The 16,211-nt window shown below is 36.2% G+C and overlaps 2 protein-coding genes across 3 annotated transcripts; both read left to right on the top strand.

The window, feature by feature from the left end:
* The first annotated feature begins 359 nt into the window (after positions 1-359).
* Positions 360-1,034, top strand: LOC104115314 (uncharacterized). The gene has a single exon (XM_009625907.3). The coding sequence runs from the start codon at positions 360-362 to the stop codon at positions 1,032-1,034; it is 675 nt and encodes a 224-aa protein (XP_009624202.3).
* Positions 1,035-4,044: 3,010 nt separating this feature from the next.
* On the top strand, positions 4,045-16,211 carry LOC104115312 (WD repeat-containing protein ATCSA-1). Of its 2 annotated transcripts, none has more exons than XM_009625905.4 (9): positions 4,045-4,522; positions 6,401-6,648; positions 6,766-6,925; positions 10,865-11,043; positions 12,851-13,091; positions 14,786-14,940; positions 15,032-15,121; positions 15,696-15,767; positions 15,891-16,211. In XM_009625905.4, the coding sequence occupies exons 1-9, from the start codon at positions 4,324-4,326 to the stop codon at positions 15,942-15,944; spliced, it is 1,398 nt and encodes a 465-aa protein (XP_009624200.1). In that variant the 5' UTR covers positions 4,045-4,323; the 3' UTR covers positions 15,945-16,211. The 2 variants fall into 2 exon arrangements, with proteins under 2 accessions (XP_009624200.1, XP_009624201.1); XM_009625906.4 differs by having other exon boundaries at positions 4,046-4,484; positions 6,388-6,648.

Raw genomic sequence — 16,211 nt, 5'->3', positions numbered from 1 at the left:
CAAGTTATTTATATTCTAACTGGCAGAAATATATTACTAAATTAACTCAACGTGCTACCGTTGCCTCTTTTCCTAGAATTTGAAGTCAAAAGGAAATATCCCCAAAGAAGATTCCACGAAATATTTTACATTCCACATTAAAATATGAAAGAAAAAAAAGAAGTTCAAGCCCTCTCTTTTTGATTTGACTATTCTATTTTCTCTTGGATCCAGTCTTCCAAACGAACTCTTTATATAAGCTTACGCCACCCTCTTTATTTCCTTAAAATCTCAACTCAACATTAAAGTCAGTCCAAATTAAACAACATCATCTAATCTCTGTAATCCCTTAGTATTTTTTCTGATTCCCCCCCCCCTAAATGTTCAATTCTTGTATTTGTGGAAACTTTCATCATAAAGAGGAAGATGATGATATGGAAACATTAAGCCCTTGTTCAACTCCTAAAAGATCAAAGAGAACTTCATTATCAAGAACCAAAGACAGCAAATATAATCCTTATGCAGACCGTGGCCTAGACAAATTCTCTGCACTCTTAGCCAATCTTGAGGACAAGAAACAAAAGATTTATACCCAAATGGGATCTGATGATATCTCATTCGTTCGTTTCGTTTTCTCAAATTCAGATTCAATCAAACCTATTGTTGTCAAGTTGAAGGACAAAAATCAAACATCAAGTGACGACACAGATGATGATAAGCAAATGATCAAGAAGTCGGAATTTGTTGATAAGCAGACCACTCACGAGGCCTCAAGTGAAATTCAAGAACGAAAAGTGGAATCAAAGAGAAGGATATTGAAGAAGAAATTTTTTAGGAATTTGAAGTTGGCAAATTTTAAGAAGCCAGCTTATTATTTGCCATTGGCTATAATATTGATATTGGTTTTTCTAGCTATTTATGGAAGGTCTTTTGCAATATTGTGCACGTCAATTGGATGGTACTTAATTCCCATGATAAGATCAAGCACAAGAAGGCCAAAAAGGAAGGAATATGTGAGAAAGTTGAGTGCAAAATTAAAGAGTTACTATAAATGAAGGACCAACTACAGATAAATTGCTTGCTAGGAAACATGGCCAAAAGAGCAGCTAGCCAGCTAGTATATATTTTTTTGTGCATTCTTTTTCTTCCACTAGTTTTGATTTTTTAACTTTGTGTGAAAATTCTTTTGTTGATTTGTAAATATCTTCTATTTGTCGAGTTGGACTGGAAACTCAGCCACTCTTTAACATTGTTTCCTCATATGTACATTAAAACTACGTTAGTTGCGTTACCAAGCAATGCTGGTCGAACAACATGTAGTAAATTAAAGCTTCGGATGTGTTCAACGGACTTGAATTGTATGTTTTTTTGAAAATTCAAGGAAATCAATAGTTTTTGTGTTCGTTTTTTCTATTTTTAATAACTAGGCCAAATTACTGGTTATGTACATTGGCACATTAAGAAAAGTTATGTTTCACATTTCATTACAATGTTTACGAATAACGCTTTTGCCAAATTTAGATCGAAAAAGCAGGCCCCGTGTCTTATATAGCTATTTTAAATACCGCAATATAGACAAATTCCGTGACAGAATCATGTTTGTCAAATGTCATGGCATCATTAGTATTACTAAGGTTGGCCATAGTTTGGGCGAATCCGAAATCCAATTTTTTGGGATTGGTTTGAATTTTCGGATTACATTGGATTTTGGATTTAATTTTTAAATTTTTTGGATTTCGAATTGGATATTGAATTTAGTACTTCAAATTTTTGGATATTCAAAAATTCGAAATTCTTATACTTTATATTTAGTTCATTATCCATATGTCAATAGTAATAAGTTCAATACTCTACCTATTAGATATTATCTCATGATATATTCAATATTAATTACTAAGTTACTGTGAGAATACTTTCTATTGGGACATTGTTTTACTATTTCTACTTCTTCGGCCGTATTAATGTCTCTATTGTATTTTTTTAATAATAATTTTATTATTTAAATACTTCATTTGGATGATTACGGTGAGAATGGAGAACTTTTCAGGCAATTTAACATGAGTATTTCATTTGGATATTCATTTTTGTAAAAAGAAGAAACATCTCAACTTATAAGTTCAAAACCGAAAATTCAAAATATCTAAACCGATTAATCTGAAACTGAACTTAAAAAATTCGATCCAATCCGAACTTATTTGAATTAGATTTGGATTGTCATTTCTTCGATCCGAAAATCAAAAATTCAAACCAAAATTTTCATATGCAATCCGAAATGTCCGAATATCACCCTACCTTTACCAAGTAGAGTAATAATTATACTCCAGTAAATAAAATAAAGTATGACATTTACCTACTGCCACCATTGAACTTATTCAGCGATTGCCTTCAGTAATAATCCACACAGCACCTCTCATTTTCCTCATGGGGAATGTATATTTTTGAATAAAACGAAAGTCAATTGGCTCCATACATAATGCACGTTTCATGTTTTTTTTTTTCAAATCCGAAACGAGGAACTTTATGTTACTGCATCAGCGAACAGCAATGTTCAAATGTACCCCTGGCATAGAAAAACTTCTCCCAGGAGATTGTCCTTCGACAAAAAATAGAAAACTAGCTAAACTATGAGCTGTTTTGTATAAATTGATGGGACAAACCCACGTGGATAAATGAAAAGTGAAAAAAAAGAAACAAAGATAAGAAAGAAAGAGACATAAAGAAAGATGGGTCAGAAAAACTTGGATTTGCTCCCATACGAAAGAAAGAATTCGCGGTGCACATTGCGGTACCTCGTGCCGCGTATTCACATTCGCTCATTTCTTCTTAAGTTGTAATTTCATCCTCCAACTTCTTTTCTCTCTTTAATTAATAAAGAGTTATTTTTTATTTTACCGTAAAGTAAATAAAATTACAAACCACGTAAATCTTGTCTTGTCTTTTATTAGCACCAACATAAACTGTTTGGGTTTGCCATGATTTTCTTACCATATTTGAATTTTACCTTTTTTAGAAGAAAAATTAATTTTTCATAATAAATTTTACTTTTCCTAAAAGGAAAATATAGATCACTTTCATATTTAACAAATCTCTTTTTTTGTGGGAAAAGATTGTGGACCTCTATAAATTGAGGATCCCCTTCATACATAACAATAACATCCACAATGTAGCCCTTAAAGAATTTTATTTCGGGGGACAATTTATTCTCTTATAAGTTTTTTATTTATTTTATATTAGCATATTGATGTAGTTTACTTGACCAAACCATATTAAATTAATATAACTCTTTTTAATAGATTTTTCATGTCATTTGTGCTTTGTTAGCTTTCGCATAACACCTTATTATTTTCGATTCAAACATAAACTCCTAGAAATATATAAAATTTTCACATAATCAAGCATGAATGTCTTCTCTAATCACTTCTATCTCTCTGACGAAGTAGCCACTTATTTTTGGATCAATCAGAAAAAATCTTTCCCTTTTTCCATCCACGACTAATAAAATAGCACATTCAAGAGCCTTTCTTTTAGCAATCTCTTTCACGGTTTCCGGTTCTCCAAGTGGTTGACTTGGTGGCTGCAAATACGCTATATTTTTTGTTCACAAGCTTAATTCAATCCAAAAGTTAGCTGAGGATTGCCCTTCCATCCCTTAAGAGCCTGTAAGACACAATATTACACTCATTATTTATTATAATAGACGTATGATCAGTGAAGGAGTCAGAGTTTTTATTAAAGGGTGTCAAATATATAAAAGTAAATATATCAAAAAATTAAGGAGAATCAACACATAATATATATACATATAAATTTTATTTTTACCTACCTATACTATATATTTTTTCTGCGAAGGGGTGTCATACTATAAAGTGACTCCGCCACTGCTTATCACATATATTTTGGCAAAACATGGACAAAATGGTTAAAAATAAAGAAAAGGAAAAAAAGAAAAAGAAAAAGAAAAAGTCAATAGTCATTGCCTGTCACACGTTGAATAGTCGTCGAAAATCCACGTAGACATAGTGGCATCATTTGGCATTTCTGGTATTATACTTATCCATTCATTTCTCTCTTTGGGCTTTTTGTTACCAGGCGCTAGGGCTACTCACTTCTGCAAAAGGGGGCAAAACCAGAAAAAAAAAAAAGAAGAAGATAAACCTACCAACTGTTTGAGGAAATGTTCAGAAGAAACAACAAAGGCCAAGATTGGTTCCATCACTAGATCATACTATTGCCAACAAAAATCTTTTGAATCAGAGCTCATTATATAAGGATAGATATTGGTGTGATCCAAATTATAGCTGTTGAGATTGGGAATATAGGGGAAGAGTAAATTGTTTGGGAAGGATGCGAGGAAGATGTGGAAGGAGATTGCAGACCGAGAATTTGGGAAGCTTCGCCCTAATTTATTCAGCAATTGTATTAAGTCGTCTCGAGTCTCTTCTCTTCAACTCTCCAACTACAAAGATATCATTTCTCCTCACCGTGGCTCCGTCAACTCCCTACAGGTCAATTTCCCCATTTCTCGATCTACGATTTGAAGTTGGTCGGTGCAGTGTACATACTTTTTTTTTTTACTATTTCTTTGTTGACAATGTTTTGGGACATATAGTATAAGTACGTACCTCAAGAAAATTTTCAAATACTGTAGGTATTTATATTTTGGCCCATTGCATTCTTTAATACAATTCGTCCTTGACACTGAGCTAAGATGGACAAAGGATTTGAAGTTAGTATAATACTATATTCACTATTTCTTTGTTGACAATGGGTTCGGAATTATTATGGTTTATATTGTAAGAAATTTTTAACCGTATATGTATTGCTAGGTTGCTCTCACCGATAGCATTATAAATACATCCGTCCGTGCAACTGGGCTGGAAGTCCTCTAACAGCTAAGGGTGATTTTGTGAGAACTGAGAAGGTCCATATAGTTGGAGTAGCTTTTGCTTAATCCCTCTGGTTCAATTAGTTAGCTGGTGTTTGACTGGCTATGAAGTTTAATTGTTTAAATATGCATTTTGAGATAGTGGAAGAAAATAATAAAGTAATGGTCAAAAAGTAGTTTGGTAGAGAAGCGTTAATCAAAGTTTATATTTGAGTAACTTATTGGATTTGAATATTTGGATATTGTGGAAGTTGGATAGAAACGGCATAGTTTGAAACATCATTGGAAGTGCAAAATGAAGAAAGTGCCATATCACTTGAAACAGATACATTAACTTTTTTCTTTGTAATAAACAAGTAGGATCATCAGGATCATCACAAAGTCATCTATACAAAAGAGTGTGATATCTTCAAGGTAGTTTTCCTAATTAGGCAAGTTTCATTGCAATATCAAATTTCTACCTTTTCTATTGTGTGACAAAGTAGTCATGGGTTCAAATATTGGAAACGGTCTCTAGCAGAAATGCAAGGTAAGGCTGCGCACAATAGACTCAATGTGGCCCTACCATTTTCTAGACCCCAAATAACTGGATCTTAGTGCCGTTTATTCCATATTGAAATGATGGTCAATCGGTGTAATTTCATACCCATGGCTACTCTCCATGTAGTTCATATGCGAATGACTTTTAGTTCTGAAGAAATTTTGACAACAAGAGCGCATGCCTAGATGAGACTCAGAGAGAGGAATGGAGACTGGCGATTTATATAATCGACCCTAAATATTTTGGGATTGAGGTGTAGTTGGTTGACCTTGGCTCGAATTAGAAATCATAGCAAACAGGATGAAGTGGTCCAAATATAAACATATTATAGAAGAAAAGCATAAAATTTAATATTAAGCTTAATGGAACTCGATGCCTTGCCATCTCCTAGTATCTCTATTTTTCATCAACTCCCTTGTATTTTAGGTGCCTTGTTGCGTGCATATTACATGCATTTTATCAATTGCATCTTCATAACTTATACTGAAGAAAAGCGAGATGAAAAATATAATTACAATCTCTACATGCAAAAAGTTAGACATACGTGCTTTGTGGAAATAATGATTAACCCATAGAATCGGAAAATGAACTGTGAGTCACTTCTGGAGTGGTAATTCTGACAAGTGTTTACTAGGGAAAAAACTGGACACAAGACCTGGTAAACTTGGTCCCAATTGCACACAGTAATCTTTTCTCAAAAAATTCAGATTACGCACTTGGTTACATACCCATCAGGAAAATTAAATTCAGTTTATGCACTTGGTTACACACCCATCAGGAAAATTAAGGTTGTAGTTGTTCGACTAGTACATGAAGCTAGTTTGTCTTTTTTTTTTTAAAGTAAAATAAAATAAAATTCTTCATACATCTTTATTTATATTAGGTAAACACTGGCAAGATTATCTGGTTGAGATGTATGGAATGGAAGTTGCATTATTATTTAAAATATCTTTGTGTCCATTTATTGTGATCACAAAATCAGGTTGATTTGACAGAGGGACGATATCTGTTATCCTCTGGTTCGGATGCATCTGTTGCTGTTTATGACGTTCAACGTGCAACTGATTATGACGGAAATGGTCTGATTGCAAAGCATAAGCCCATAGCTGTGGTTGACAAGCAACACGAACAGGGGCACAAGTATGCCATTTCCACAGCCATCTGGTATCCAATTGACACGGGGCTTTTCATTACGGGATCATATGATCATTACATTAATGTTTGGGATACTAACACTACTCAGGTAGTATAACTTTCTGATCACCTTATCATACTCAACCAAAGTGCAGATTTTCAGCTTGTTCTTTTCTTCTATGAATATATTTCTAGCCTAAATTTGGATTTCTTTATTTATTTAAAGGTGGCAGTTAATTTCAAAATGCCTGGAAAAGTTTACAAGACTGCCATGTCTCCCGTGGCAACATCACACATGTTGATTGCTGCTGGAACTGAAGATGTTCAAGTTCGTCTTTGTGATATTTCTTCGGGTGCATTTTCTCACACATTATCTGGCCATCGTGGTATGATGATATCTATTTCAGGCATCAATAAGTATTTCCTTTTGCTATTCTTTACCTTTTACATCTTTGCAACGAGGTGTTATCCAGTGAGAAGCTTTTCCTGAAATCTCTATGTCATGAGGTTTTGCTAGTTTTCCTTGACCCAAAAAATAAATTCTAGGTTCTCTTCCTTTGAGCACGGAGACACATGATTGGCTTTTGACAAGTGCAAAGCATCTCTTTTTCATCAATGCTTAGATTGAGGCTTAGACCTGTCACGACCCGAAATTTCCACCTTCGGGACCGTGATGACAATTAACATTTCACTTGCTAGGCAAGCCAACGTTAGAATAATATTAGCCATTTCTAAACAATTTTAAATTAATTAATAACAAAGGAACAAATGCGGAAATAAAGTCTGAAATAAAGTGAATAATCTATAATAATAGCGATGTCTAAATACCATCCCAGAACTGGTGTCACAAGTGCACGAGCTACTAGAATAATACAAATAAAGTTCTGAATAAAATTCAAGCTGTTTGAAGGATAATACACAACTAAGATAAGATAGAAGGGGACTTCAGAACTACGGACGTTATGTAGTTATACTTCAAGTCTCCTCTGGGTAGCTGAATCCGAGCAAGTCTATGGTACGCCGCTGGGACTAACTCCAAAATCTGCACAAGAAGTGCAGAGTGTAGTATGAGTATAACCGACCCCATGTATCCAGTAAGTGCCGAGCCTAACCTCGACGAAGTAGTGACGAGGCTAAGGCAGGTCACTTACATTAACCTGTACGCAATAGTAATAATAATAACAATAATAGAAATAAAACAGGTATCTCATTTCAACAGTTAAAGCCAACTCGACAGTCATAACCAATTATTATTTCAATCAGTTTCCGTTGCAGCGTGCAACCCGATCCCACAATATATTCATATTCAATTCTGTTACGGCGTGCAACCCGATCCCAATATATCTTTTCAATCAATTTTGTTGCGGCGTGCAACCCGCTCCCCCAATATAATCAATCAATTCCGTTGCGGTGTGCAATCCGCTCCTCCAATAATATAATTTACCAATTCTTATAAAAGAAATTACTCCAATAAATGCAACAATTAATATGAAATTATAAGGCAACAAGCATACAATAATTATAATTTATTTGGAAATAAGTGATGACAAGTATCAATTAATTGTGGAAATTAAGGAGTAAATATGCAATTTAATAATTAGATGCTAAATGTCAAGTAGCAATTATGTCACATAAATCAAATAAGCATGTAGCAATTATAGCATGGATTCAAGGCATAATATTGAGCAAGGAATATGAGAGAAACAATTAATATAATAATTAATTCATGATTTAAAATAATTTATGATTTTCAAATAATTATGCAAACAATTAATTTGACGACGTATAGACACTTGTCAGCTCGCCTATACGTCGTTCACATGAATTTCACATAATAATTAATTCAAGGTTAATCACGACACTTACCTCGCTTTGCAACCAAATTCAAGATTCTAATACACCTTTGCCTCGCGAATTCGTGTCTGAAAGCTTCAAATCTAGTCACAAACAATTCAATATACTCGGCACGAATCGTAGGAATTAATTCCATATGAATTTACTAATTTTTCGGGTTAAAATCCGAAATTCATTTTAAAGTCGACAGTGGGACCCACGTCTCGAATCCCGAAAAAACTCACGAAATCAGAACACCCGTTTCGATACGAGTTCAACCATACAAAATTTATCGAATTCCGACATTAGATTGACCTTCAAATCTGATTTTACTTCCATAAATTCACGGATTCATGATGTAAATGAGTATGGAATCATGAAATATAATCAATATAGGATAAGGAACACTTACCCCAAAGTTTTCTCGTGAAAATCGCCTTACCCGAGCTCAAGCACATTTTGTGCTGCCCCAGATTTCTTCTTCGCGAACGCGAGCCCGGTCTCGCGAACGCGAAGACCAATTTCCCCCGGCCGGCTTTTCCCTTCGTGAATGCGAGGCCTCGATCACGAACGCGAAGCTTTGCCCTCGACCCTTCGCGAACGTGTGCCCCCGGTCGGGAACGCGAAGTACAAAACGGGCCAGTCCAATTTTCCTCTTCGTGAACGCGAGACACCCCTCGCGAACGCGATGAAGGAAACCAGATACATGCATCAGAAAAATTCCAGCAAAGTTCCAAGTCCAAAATTCAACCCGTTAACCATCCGAAACTCATCTGAGGCCCCCGGGACCTCAACTAAATACACTAACAAGTCCTAAAACATCATACGAACTTAGTCGAAACCTCAAATCACTTCAAACGACGCTAAAACCACGAATCATACCACAATTCAAGCTTAAGGAACTTACGACTTTTCAACTTCTACATTCGATGCTAAAACCTATTAAATCAAGTCCGATTGACCTCAAATTTTGCACACAAGTCATAAATGACATAACGGATCTATGAAAATTTTCAGAACTGGATTCCGACCCTGATATCAATAAAAGTTAATTTGTGGTCAAACTTTGAAATCTTTAAGCCTTTAAGCTTCTAGTTTTCGTCAACTGGCGATAATTCAAGCTTGGGACCTCCAAATTAAATTTCAGGCATACGCCCAAGTCCCAAATCACGATACGGACCTACCGGAACTATCAAAACACTGATCCGGGTCCGTTTGCTCAAAATGTTGACCGAAGTCAACTCATTTGAGTTTTAAAGCTCTATTTCACATTTTAATCCATTTTTCATATAAAAACTTTTCGGAAAATTATACGGACTGCACACGCAAGTCGAGGAATGATAAATAGTGCTTTTCGAGGTATTAGAACACATAAATGAATGTTTAAATTAAAAATGACATTTTGGGTCATCACAAGACCAATCATTGTCTGTCCCCATTATCAGCACTTAGGCAAGAGTCACATGCCATTCTGTGGGGTAAAGGTAACACTTTAGCAATTTAACAGTTCCTGGCCTATTGCATCCACATAGAAGTTCTGTGCCATACTCCATTCCCACCTCGCAACACAGGCTAGGGTGATATGGTTTTCTTTTATTATGTTTAAACCAGCTTTTACTCTAAATTACTACTAAAGAATAGAATTTGAAGTTTTTTCTGTAATAATTCTAATTATTTTTTTTAATGATAAATGGGGCCTCTTTACTATGTCTGGAAATGATAAAGCAATTGTGAGCTAGAGTGTAGATGCAATAACAAGAAGAACAATCAACATTATCTTTTATTCAAAAGCTAATCATCCTTCATCCTCTGCGATTTGTGCAAGTATCAATGCAAGTGCAATGTTAGTCTCCAACACAGGACAGAATGCCAGACAATTATGCTTAGCATTCTGTTGCGGTATGTTTTTTTATGAGTGCCTTTAGGAAAACGATGACAATGTTGATTCTATTTTATTTGAGATATATTTGTAAATAATACATGCTTGAATATGGTAGTGTAACCAACTAGTACTTTGTCGCAACTATGCAAATCCCAGGCAAATGGTTGATACACAAACCCAGGTCCCTGTATACTGTCTGCTTAGCTTCTCTGAGGGTCACCACTATTATATGACAGGTAGATGAATGATTCTCACAACAGTACAAGTGAGATGTGTAATCGATGTTAGTTTTGTTGAAGGCTGCTGCATTGTGCTAAGTTTCCAATTCAAATGCAATGACTAGTTTTCTTATACTTAATTTCTAAATTCTCCTCCCTATCCGCAATTTTAATAATCCATGGATTTCCTCAATATTTTAATATATCACTCTAGAGACGCTAAGGCACATTTCTTGCCCATTTTTAACCCCTCCAAATCAATGGATTAAGCTCACTCATTCATATTTTCTTTACGTCATGCTTAAGCATTCCCTTTGATTTGATAACTGTTTTATGAGATCTAGAACTATTTTTGAAGCCCTTAGTTGCAATTTTTTCTTGGGTTATGGCAGATGGAGTAATGTCAGTTGAATGGTCTGCTTCTAGTGAGTGGGTTTTGGTAACAGGGGGATGCGATGGTGCCATTCGCTTTTGGGACATCAGGCGTACAGGATGCTTTCGTGTTTTAGATCAGTCCCATTCTCAGCTTGGAAGACGCCCAACTCTACTTACACGTTCTGTTACAAACAAGGTTCCCTTCTTTCATTATGTATTATTTCAGAATTATCATATTGGGAACCCTAATGGCTAGATATTGTTCTTTTAATTCTCTCGAAACTTAAGAGGAATAACTGTTTCCCGTTTCATTGTGATAACAAGTTGTTTATGTTCCTCTCTTTTGTATTGATGCACTAAAATCTACTCCCTCTTTCCCAATTTATGTGACATACTTTACTTTTTAATATGTCCCAAAAAGAATGCCATACTTATTTAGAAACAATTTAACTTTAAACTTCACATTGTCTATGACTTGTTTTAGACAACAAGCTTCAAAAGTCTTTTTTTTCTCTTAAACTCCGTGCCCAATATAGTCAAATACTGCCACATAAGTTGGACGGAGAGAGCAGTTATCTAGTTGGTCAAATACATAGATAGCCCCCTGAACTTGTCCGAATTTTCATATAGCCACCTCAACTAAGCCTATGATCATCTGAACATTTAATCTATACTCAATCTGTGTCAATTAACACACCTTGATGACATGGAACGTCGCATGTCTGTCACTCAAACGTGAGCACGTAGTTATGAAGGAAAAAAATAAGTTTCGAAGTTTGGCCAGAAAGTTCCATTTTCGCTATCTTTTTCCAGTCTGCTTCATCTTGATAAGAATCCAGCAGATATGAACGAATGTTCGTCTTCTCCAGAGAAGTCCTATAAACATATCAGCCCCACCCAGTAGCTTCTAAGGAAGAACGGACTTCCCCCATTGTCGACGGCGACCCACCATATTTCCCCACCAGGAGTGACGAACTGACTCCCTCCTCCTTCCTCTTACACTATTCTCTCTCCTTTTACTCCCCAAAACTTTCCAAAAAAGCCTTATAAACAGATTAATAACCACACAGATCTGAAACCAAACATATTTCGCCGGAAAATATTAAAACCCGGCGGGTGAAACTTTCAACTTCTTAGTCCATTTAGTGTATCTTAATACTCCACATATCTGATATTTTCTTCATCTTCTTCGGCATAATTATTTTTCAGAGCCAAATCTTAATCTTTTTCTCCTTGTTACCCTTGCTGGGAAAAATAGGCTTGTCGGAAAGGTGGAGTTTTGTGTGAAATCTTTTCCGGTCAACTCCCCTTTTTCCTTTTCTTCTAAATTTTTTAGACTTTTTTTCCTTGCTGGCCTGTATTTTTCTCATTGGTTTCATCTTTCCCCTCACAGCAAGTGACATTCACGCACTGCACTGGTTTAGAGTTGTGAAATGTGTTCAATATACACAATTTATGCGTAGGTCAAGTGTTCAGATGGTCATAGGCTTAGTTTAGGTGGCTATATGGAATACTCGGACAAGTTCAAGGGGCTGTCTATGTATTCGACCTATCTAATTCATTTACAGTGTACAACAGTTGTCAGACTATAATGCATGACTGTTTATCTAGACTTACCTGTGAATCCTGCAAATGTGTTGCTTTAAGGGAATTCCTTTCTTGAATTAACAGATTTCTGAGAATAGATAGAGGTGCTTCTCTCTATCATCGTATCGTAACTCATTGGAGAAGAAAAATGAGTAGATTATAAGTGGGCTTACTTTTTAATGCAACTTATTTGCCTTTTCCTTCTGATAGCACAAAAACTACACTGTTATCCTCTTGGTTTACAAGTGAGTCTTTGCTTTTGATCCCATCTTCTTTTGCGTCAATGAACCTTCCCTATGTCTAATTTATGGGAGTTGATCTACTGAAAAGCTTAATCAGGATGGAATTGCTGCTTTGGTTAGAGTTCAAGGTTTCTTAGTTTTCGTACCCATAATATATTTTATCTTCCTGCTCAGAGTTCCACGCTAAAATCATCTTCAGCAGGCCCAAGTTCATCTGCAAAAGGCCGGCCATCTCATAAGAAAATGGGGAATGGTATGTGTATCAAACAATCTGCAATTGCTAGACAAGTGAGGGGGGCTGGAAAGCAGAGACTACATCCAGGGATGCTGTCTAGTCAGGATAGAGCTACTGCTCATTATGGTGCTGTCAACGGACTAAAAGTCACCAATGATGGAATGTATCTTCTTAGTGCAGGTTGACATTGCAATTTTTTTAAAAGAACCTAATTTCCTCCTCCAGCTTTATATTGCTACTATTTGAAGTTTGTGTATGCATTGTGATTAGTGTACTCCACTTAAAGAGGCTGAGAAGGTCTTGTGTCATTTTTTTCTTAGATATATGTATGACAAAGTGCGCTCTGGCCCATATAACTCAAGTCTTTGTATAGTTGGTCACCTCTGAAGTGCGGCTTCTGGAATTTATACAGCATGTTATGGTGCTTTTTAATTTCATTTTGATATGCTTCTCTAGCATCTCTCTAGCAAAATTGTGAATTTTTGGGGCACTCTTTCTAAAACACTGCACGTAAGATGTCATTTGAAACACTCTTGGATAAATATTTCAAAAAGGTAATTTCAATTGTAAGACATTTATGTTGCAGGAGGCAGAATTATTTATTATTCTTAATCTAGTTTGGAGTGGTATCTGAAGCTAGTGGAAAGCATTGACGAGGAGTCGAAGAGGTCGAATAGGGAGCGGTATAAGTTGGCTAGGAAGGAGGCGAAGTTAGCAGTTACGACGACTAAGACTGCAGCATTTAGCCGTTTATATGAAGAACTTGAGGGTAAAGGCGGGGATAAGAGGTGGTTTAGGCTAGCCAAGGTGAGAGAGAGAAAAGCCCGTGACTTGGACCAAGTGAAGTGTATCAAGGACGAGGAAGGTAGAGTTTTGTTGGATGAGGCGCATATCCATCGGAGATGGGAGACTTACTTCCATAGTCTCTTGAACGAGGAGGGGGACAGAGACATTGTTCTGGGTGATTTGGGATCCTCTGAGAGTCGTTGTGACTTAGGGTATTGCAGGCGGATTAGAGTTGAGGTTGTGGGGGTTATGCGTAAGATGAGCAGTGGCAGAGTGACCGGGCCAGATGAAATCCCTGTGGAGTTTTGGAAGAGTGTGGGCAGGGCGGGCTTGGAGTGGCTCACTAGATTATTTAACGTCATTTTTAGGACGAAAAAGATGCACGAAGAGTGGAGGTTTAGCATTTTTGGTTTCCATCTTTTTTCCCCCACTATATTATAATATTTTTATTTTCATACTTGTGAGTGCCTTACTTAAGAATATTATAGTCTGTGGCTTTATGTACTAGTTAATATTTGAGCCGAACAAACCATAGTTACCTGACCGAATAAACCGAAACCCGAAAGGAGAAAATCCGACCCATACCAAATTTAATTAGGTATGGTATTGGTATAACATTTTAAGAAACTGAATACCAAAAATACCGAACTGAAATATCTAAATACCGTACCGTACCGACCGATGAACACCCTTCGTATAACGACATTGCTAGTGTGAGGATGGACTTATTCAGTGAGAGTAGCTGAACTGTAAAGGGATCACTTGTTTGTGTAGACACCAAAACAGGTCATTCAGCCTTTTTGAAGTTCATTTAGTTATTTACTTGTGTAAAATGCAATTAGTTCCAATAAGCCATTTTCAGGCTACTATTGTCTAGTGGTTGGCTTCCCTTAGCCATCATTAGCTAACCCACTCAAAAGAAAGCATGCTGCCATTTGCTGTTGGGGTGTCATTTAGAAGTATTGGACATGATGTTGGGTACAGTTACTGTTTCCAATATGATTAAGGTATCTCAGCCGTAGATTCGTGCTTTTAGCTACATGCTGAAGAATTACATAAGCTTAATCATCTCTTCCTTTGGATTTCAGGTTCTGATTCTAGGTTAAGGTTATGGGATATCGAATCTGGTTGCAATACACTTGTGAACTTTGAAACATCACGACTACAGGCCACCAAAGCTATACAATTAGCCATCTCTCATGATTCAAAACTTGTATTTGCGCCATGCATGTCAACAACTAAGGTACACAATGTTTCACAATCCCCCAACCTCCCCGTTTGATATCATTATTGGAACTGTTTTTATTTAGCAACTTAACAAGGACATCTTGTAGGCATTTGATTTGTGGTCGGGCAAGACGATGATGGATTTACGTGGACACTATGAAAATGTGAACTGTTGTCTGTACAGTGCACTGGACCAGGTACAATCATTTTTGTTCCTCTCCCTCTAAGGTTCATGTTTCTGGTAAGGCAATGAATTCTGCATAAGCTGTGAGGTTCTGAACCTTAAGTATTTGAGTAATAACTTATTGTAATTGACCAAAATACTATATTCATTGCATATGGATCTGGAAAACATTAATCAAGTGGGCGATTCGCCCCACGGCTAGATAAGTTACCCTAGTCATGGTTATCAAACAGAAAAAAAATCAGTTACCCTAGTCATGTATACACAGGTTTTTTGTACACCGGAAACAGAAAGTACATGAAACACCAAAGATCTCATAACAAGGAATTATCGACCTCATTCAAATGTTTCCCATCAAAGTAAAAGCTTGATAAAAATGCTATATTGTGGGAAGGCATTAAGTCTTATGGTTGGTCATTTCCTTTTGTTTTTATCTCAATGTAGATGGCAATGGAGTTCGAGTGTTTTGTTTAATTCCAACTACCCTAGCTTTCACTTCTTTTTTTCCTGACTGATAAACTGCTTTTGGTCATTCTTGATACTGTTACGTCAAAGTTGGCCATTAAATTGAATTTGGTTATGTTCAGGAACTATACACAGGTGGTAATGATCGGAAAATTCTCGTTTGGTCTTCAAGCAAAGTCGCAACTGAAGAATTGGTATGCCTCTTCTTAGACCATAAAACTTCTTTTTTCATTTGCTAGACACCCCAAGTATGTTTGTGTTGAGGTTATATGTACATAGGTTGTGTAAGAGCTTACACTATCTGCGCTGTTATGCAGGAGGGAAGGGACGGGCAAGCTTTTGCGATGGATCAAGATAATTGGAGTGACTGAATACCTCACAAAAGCTTGGAGGTTCCATGTCAAGTTTATAGTTTTAGTTTTCTTCCCTTTTCTAAAACATTCTGTATTAACATCTTCCCACTGTACCTTTACTTGAAGAAAGATGTAATAAGTCAGAACATGATAATGCTCTACAACATTTTTGTGTGTTTCTAGTTGAATGTAGTAATTGTATCCAAAACAGAAGAAACACTCTGTTTGTGTCGAATCGTGGGGAATGGTTCTCCAAAGTCCAATGAAAGATAAGTCTTTCTGTTA

Source organism: Nicotiana tomentosiformis, chromosome 12 (genome assembly GCF_000390325.3).
Source record: "Nicotiana tomentosiformis chromosome 12, ASM39032v3, whole genome shotgun sequence".
In the NCBI taxonomy this organism is placed as follows: domain Eukaryota; kingdom Viridiplantae; phylum Streptophyta; class Magnoliopsida; order Solanales; family Solanaceae; genus Nicotiana; species Nicotiana tomentosiformis.
This window is presented reverse-complemented; position numbering and strand designations above follow the sequence as displayed.

Bases quoted from the DNA above. Each gene is read 5' to 3' on its own strand.
- LOC104115314 (XM_009625907.3), top strand. From the start codon at position 360: ATGTTCAATTCTTGTATTTGTGGAAACTTTCATCATAAAGAGGAAGAT.
- LOC104115312 (XM_009625905.4), top strand. From the start codon at position 4,324: ATGCGAGGAAGATGTGGAAGGAGATTGCAGACCGAGAATTTGGGAAGC. The intron at 11,044-12,850 runs GTTCCCTTCTTT...CTTCCTGCTCAG, and splicing joins CACGTTCTGTTACAAACAAG to AGTTCCACGCTAAAATCATC. The intron at 14,941-15,031 runs GTACACAATGTT...GACATCTTGTAG, and splicing joins CATGCATGTCAACAACTAAG to GCATTTGATTTGTGGTCGGG.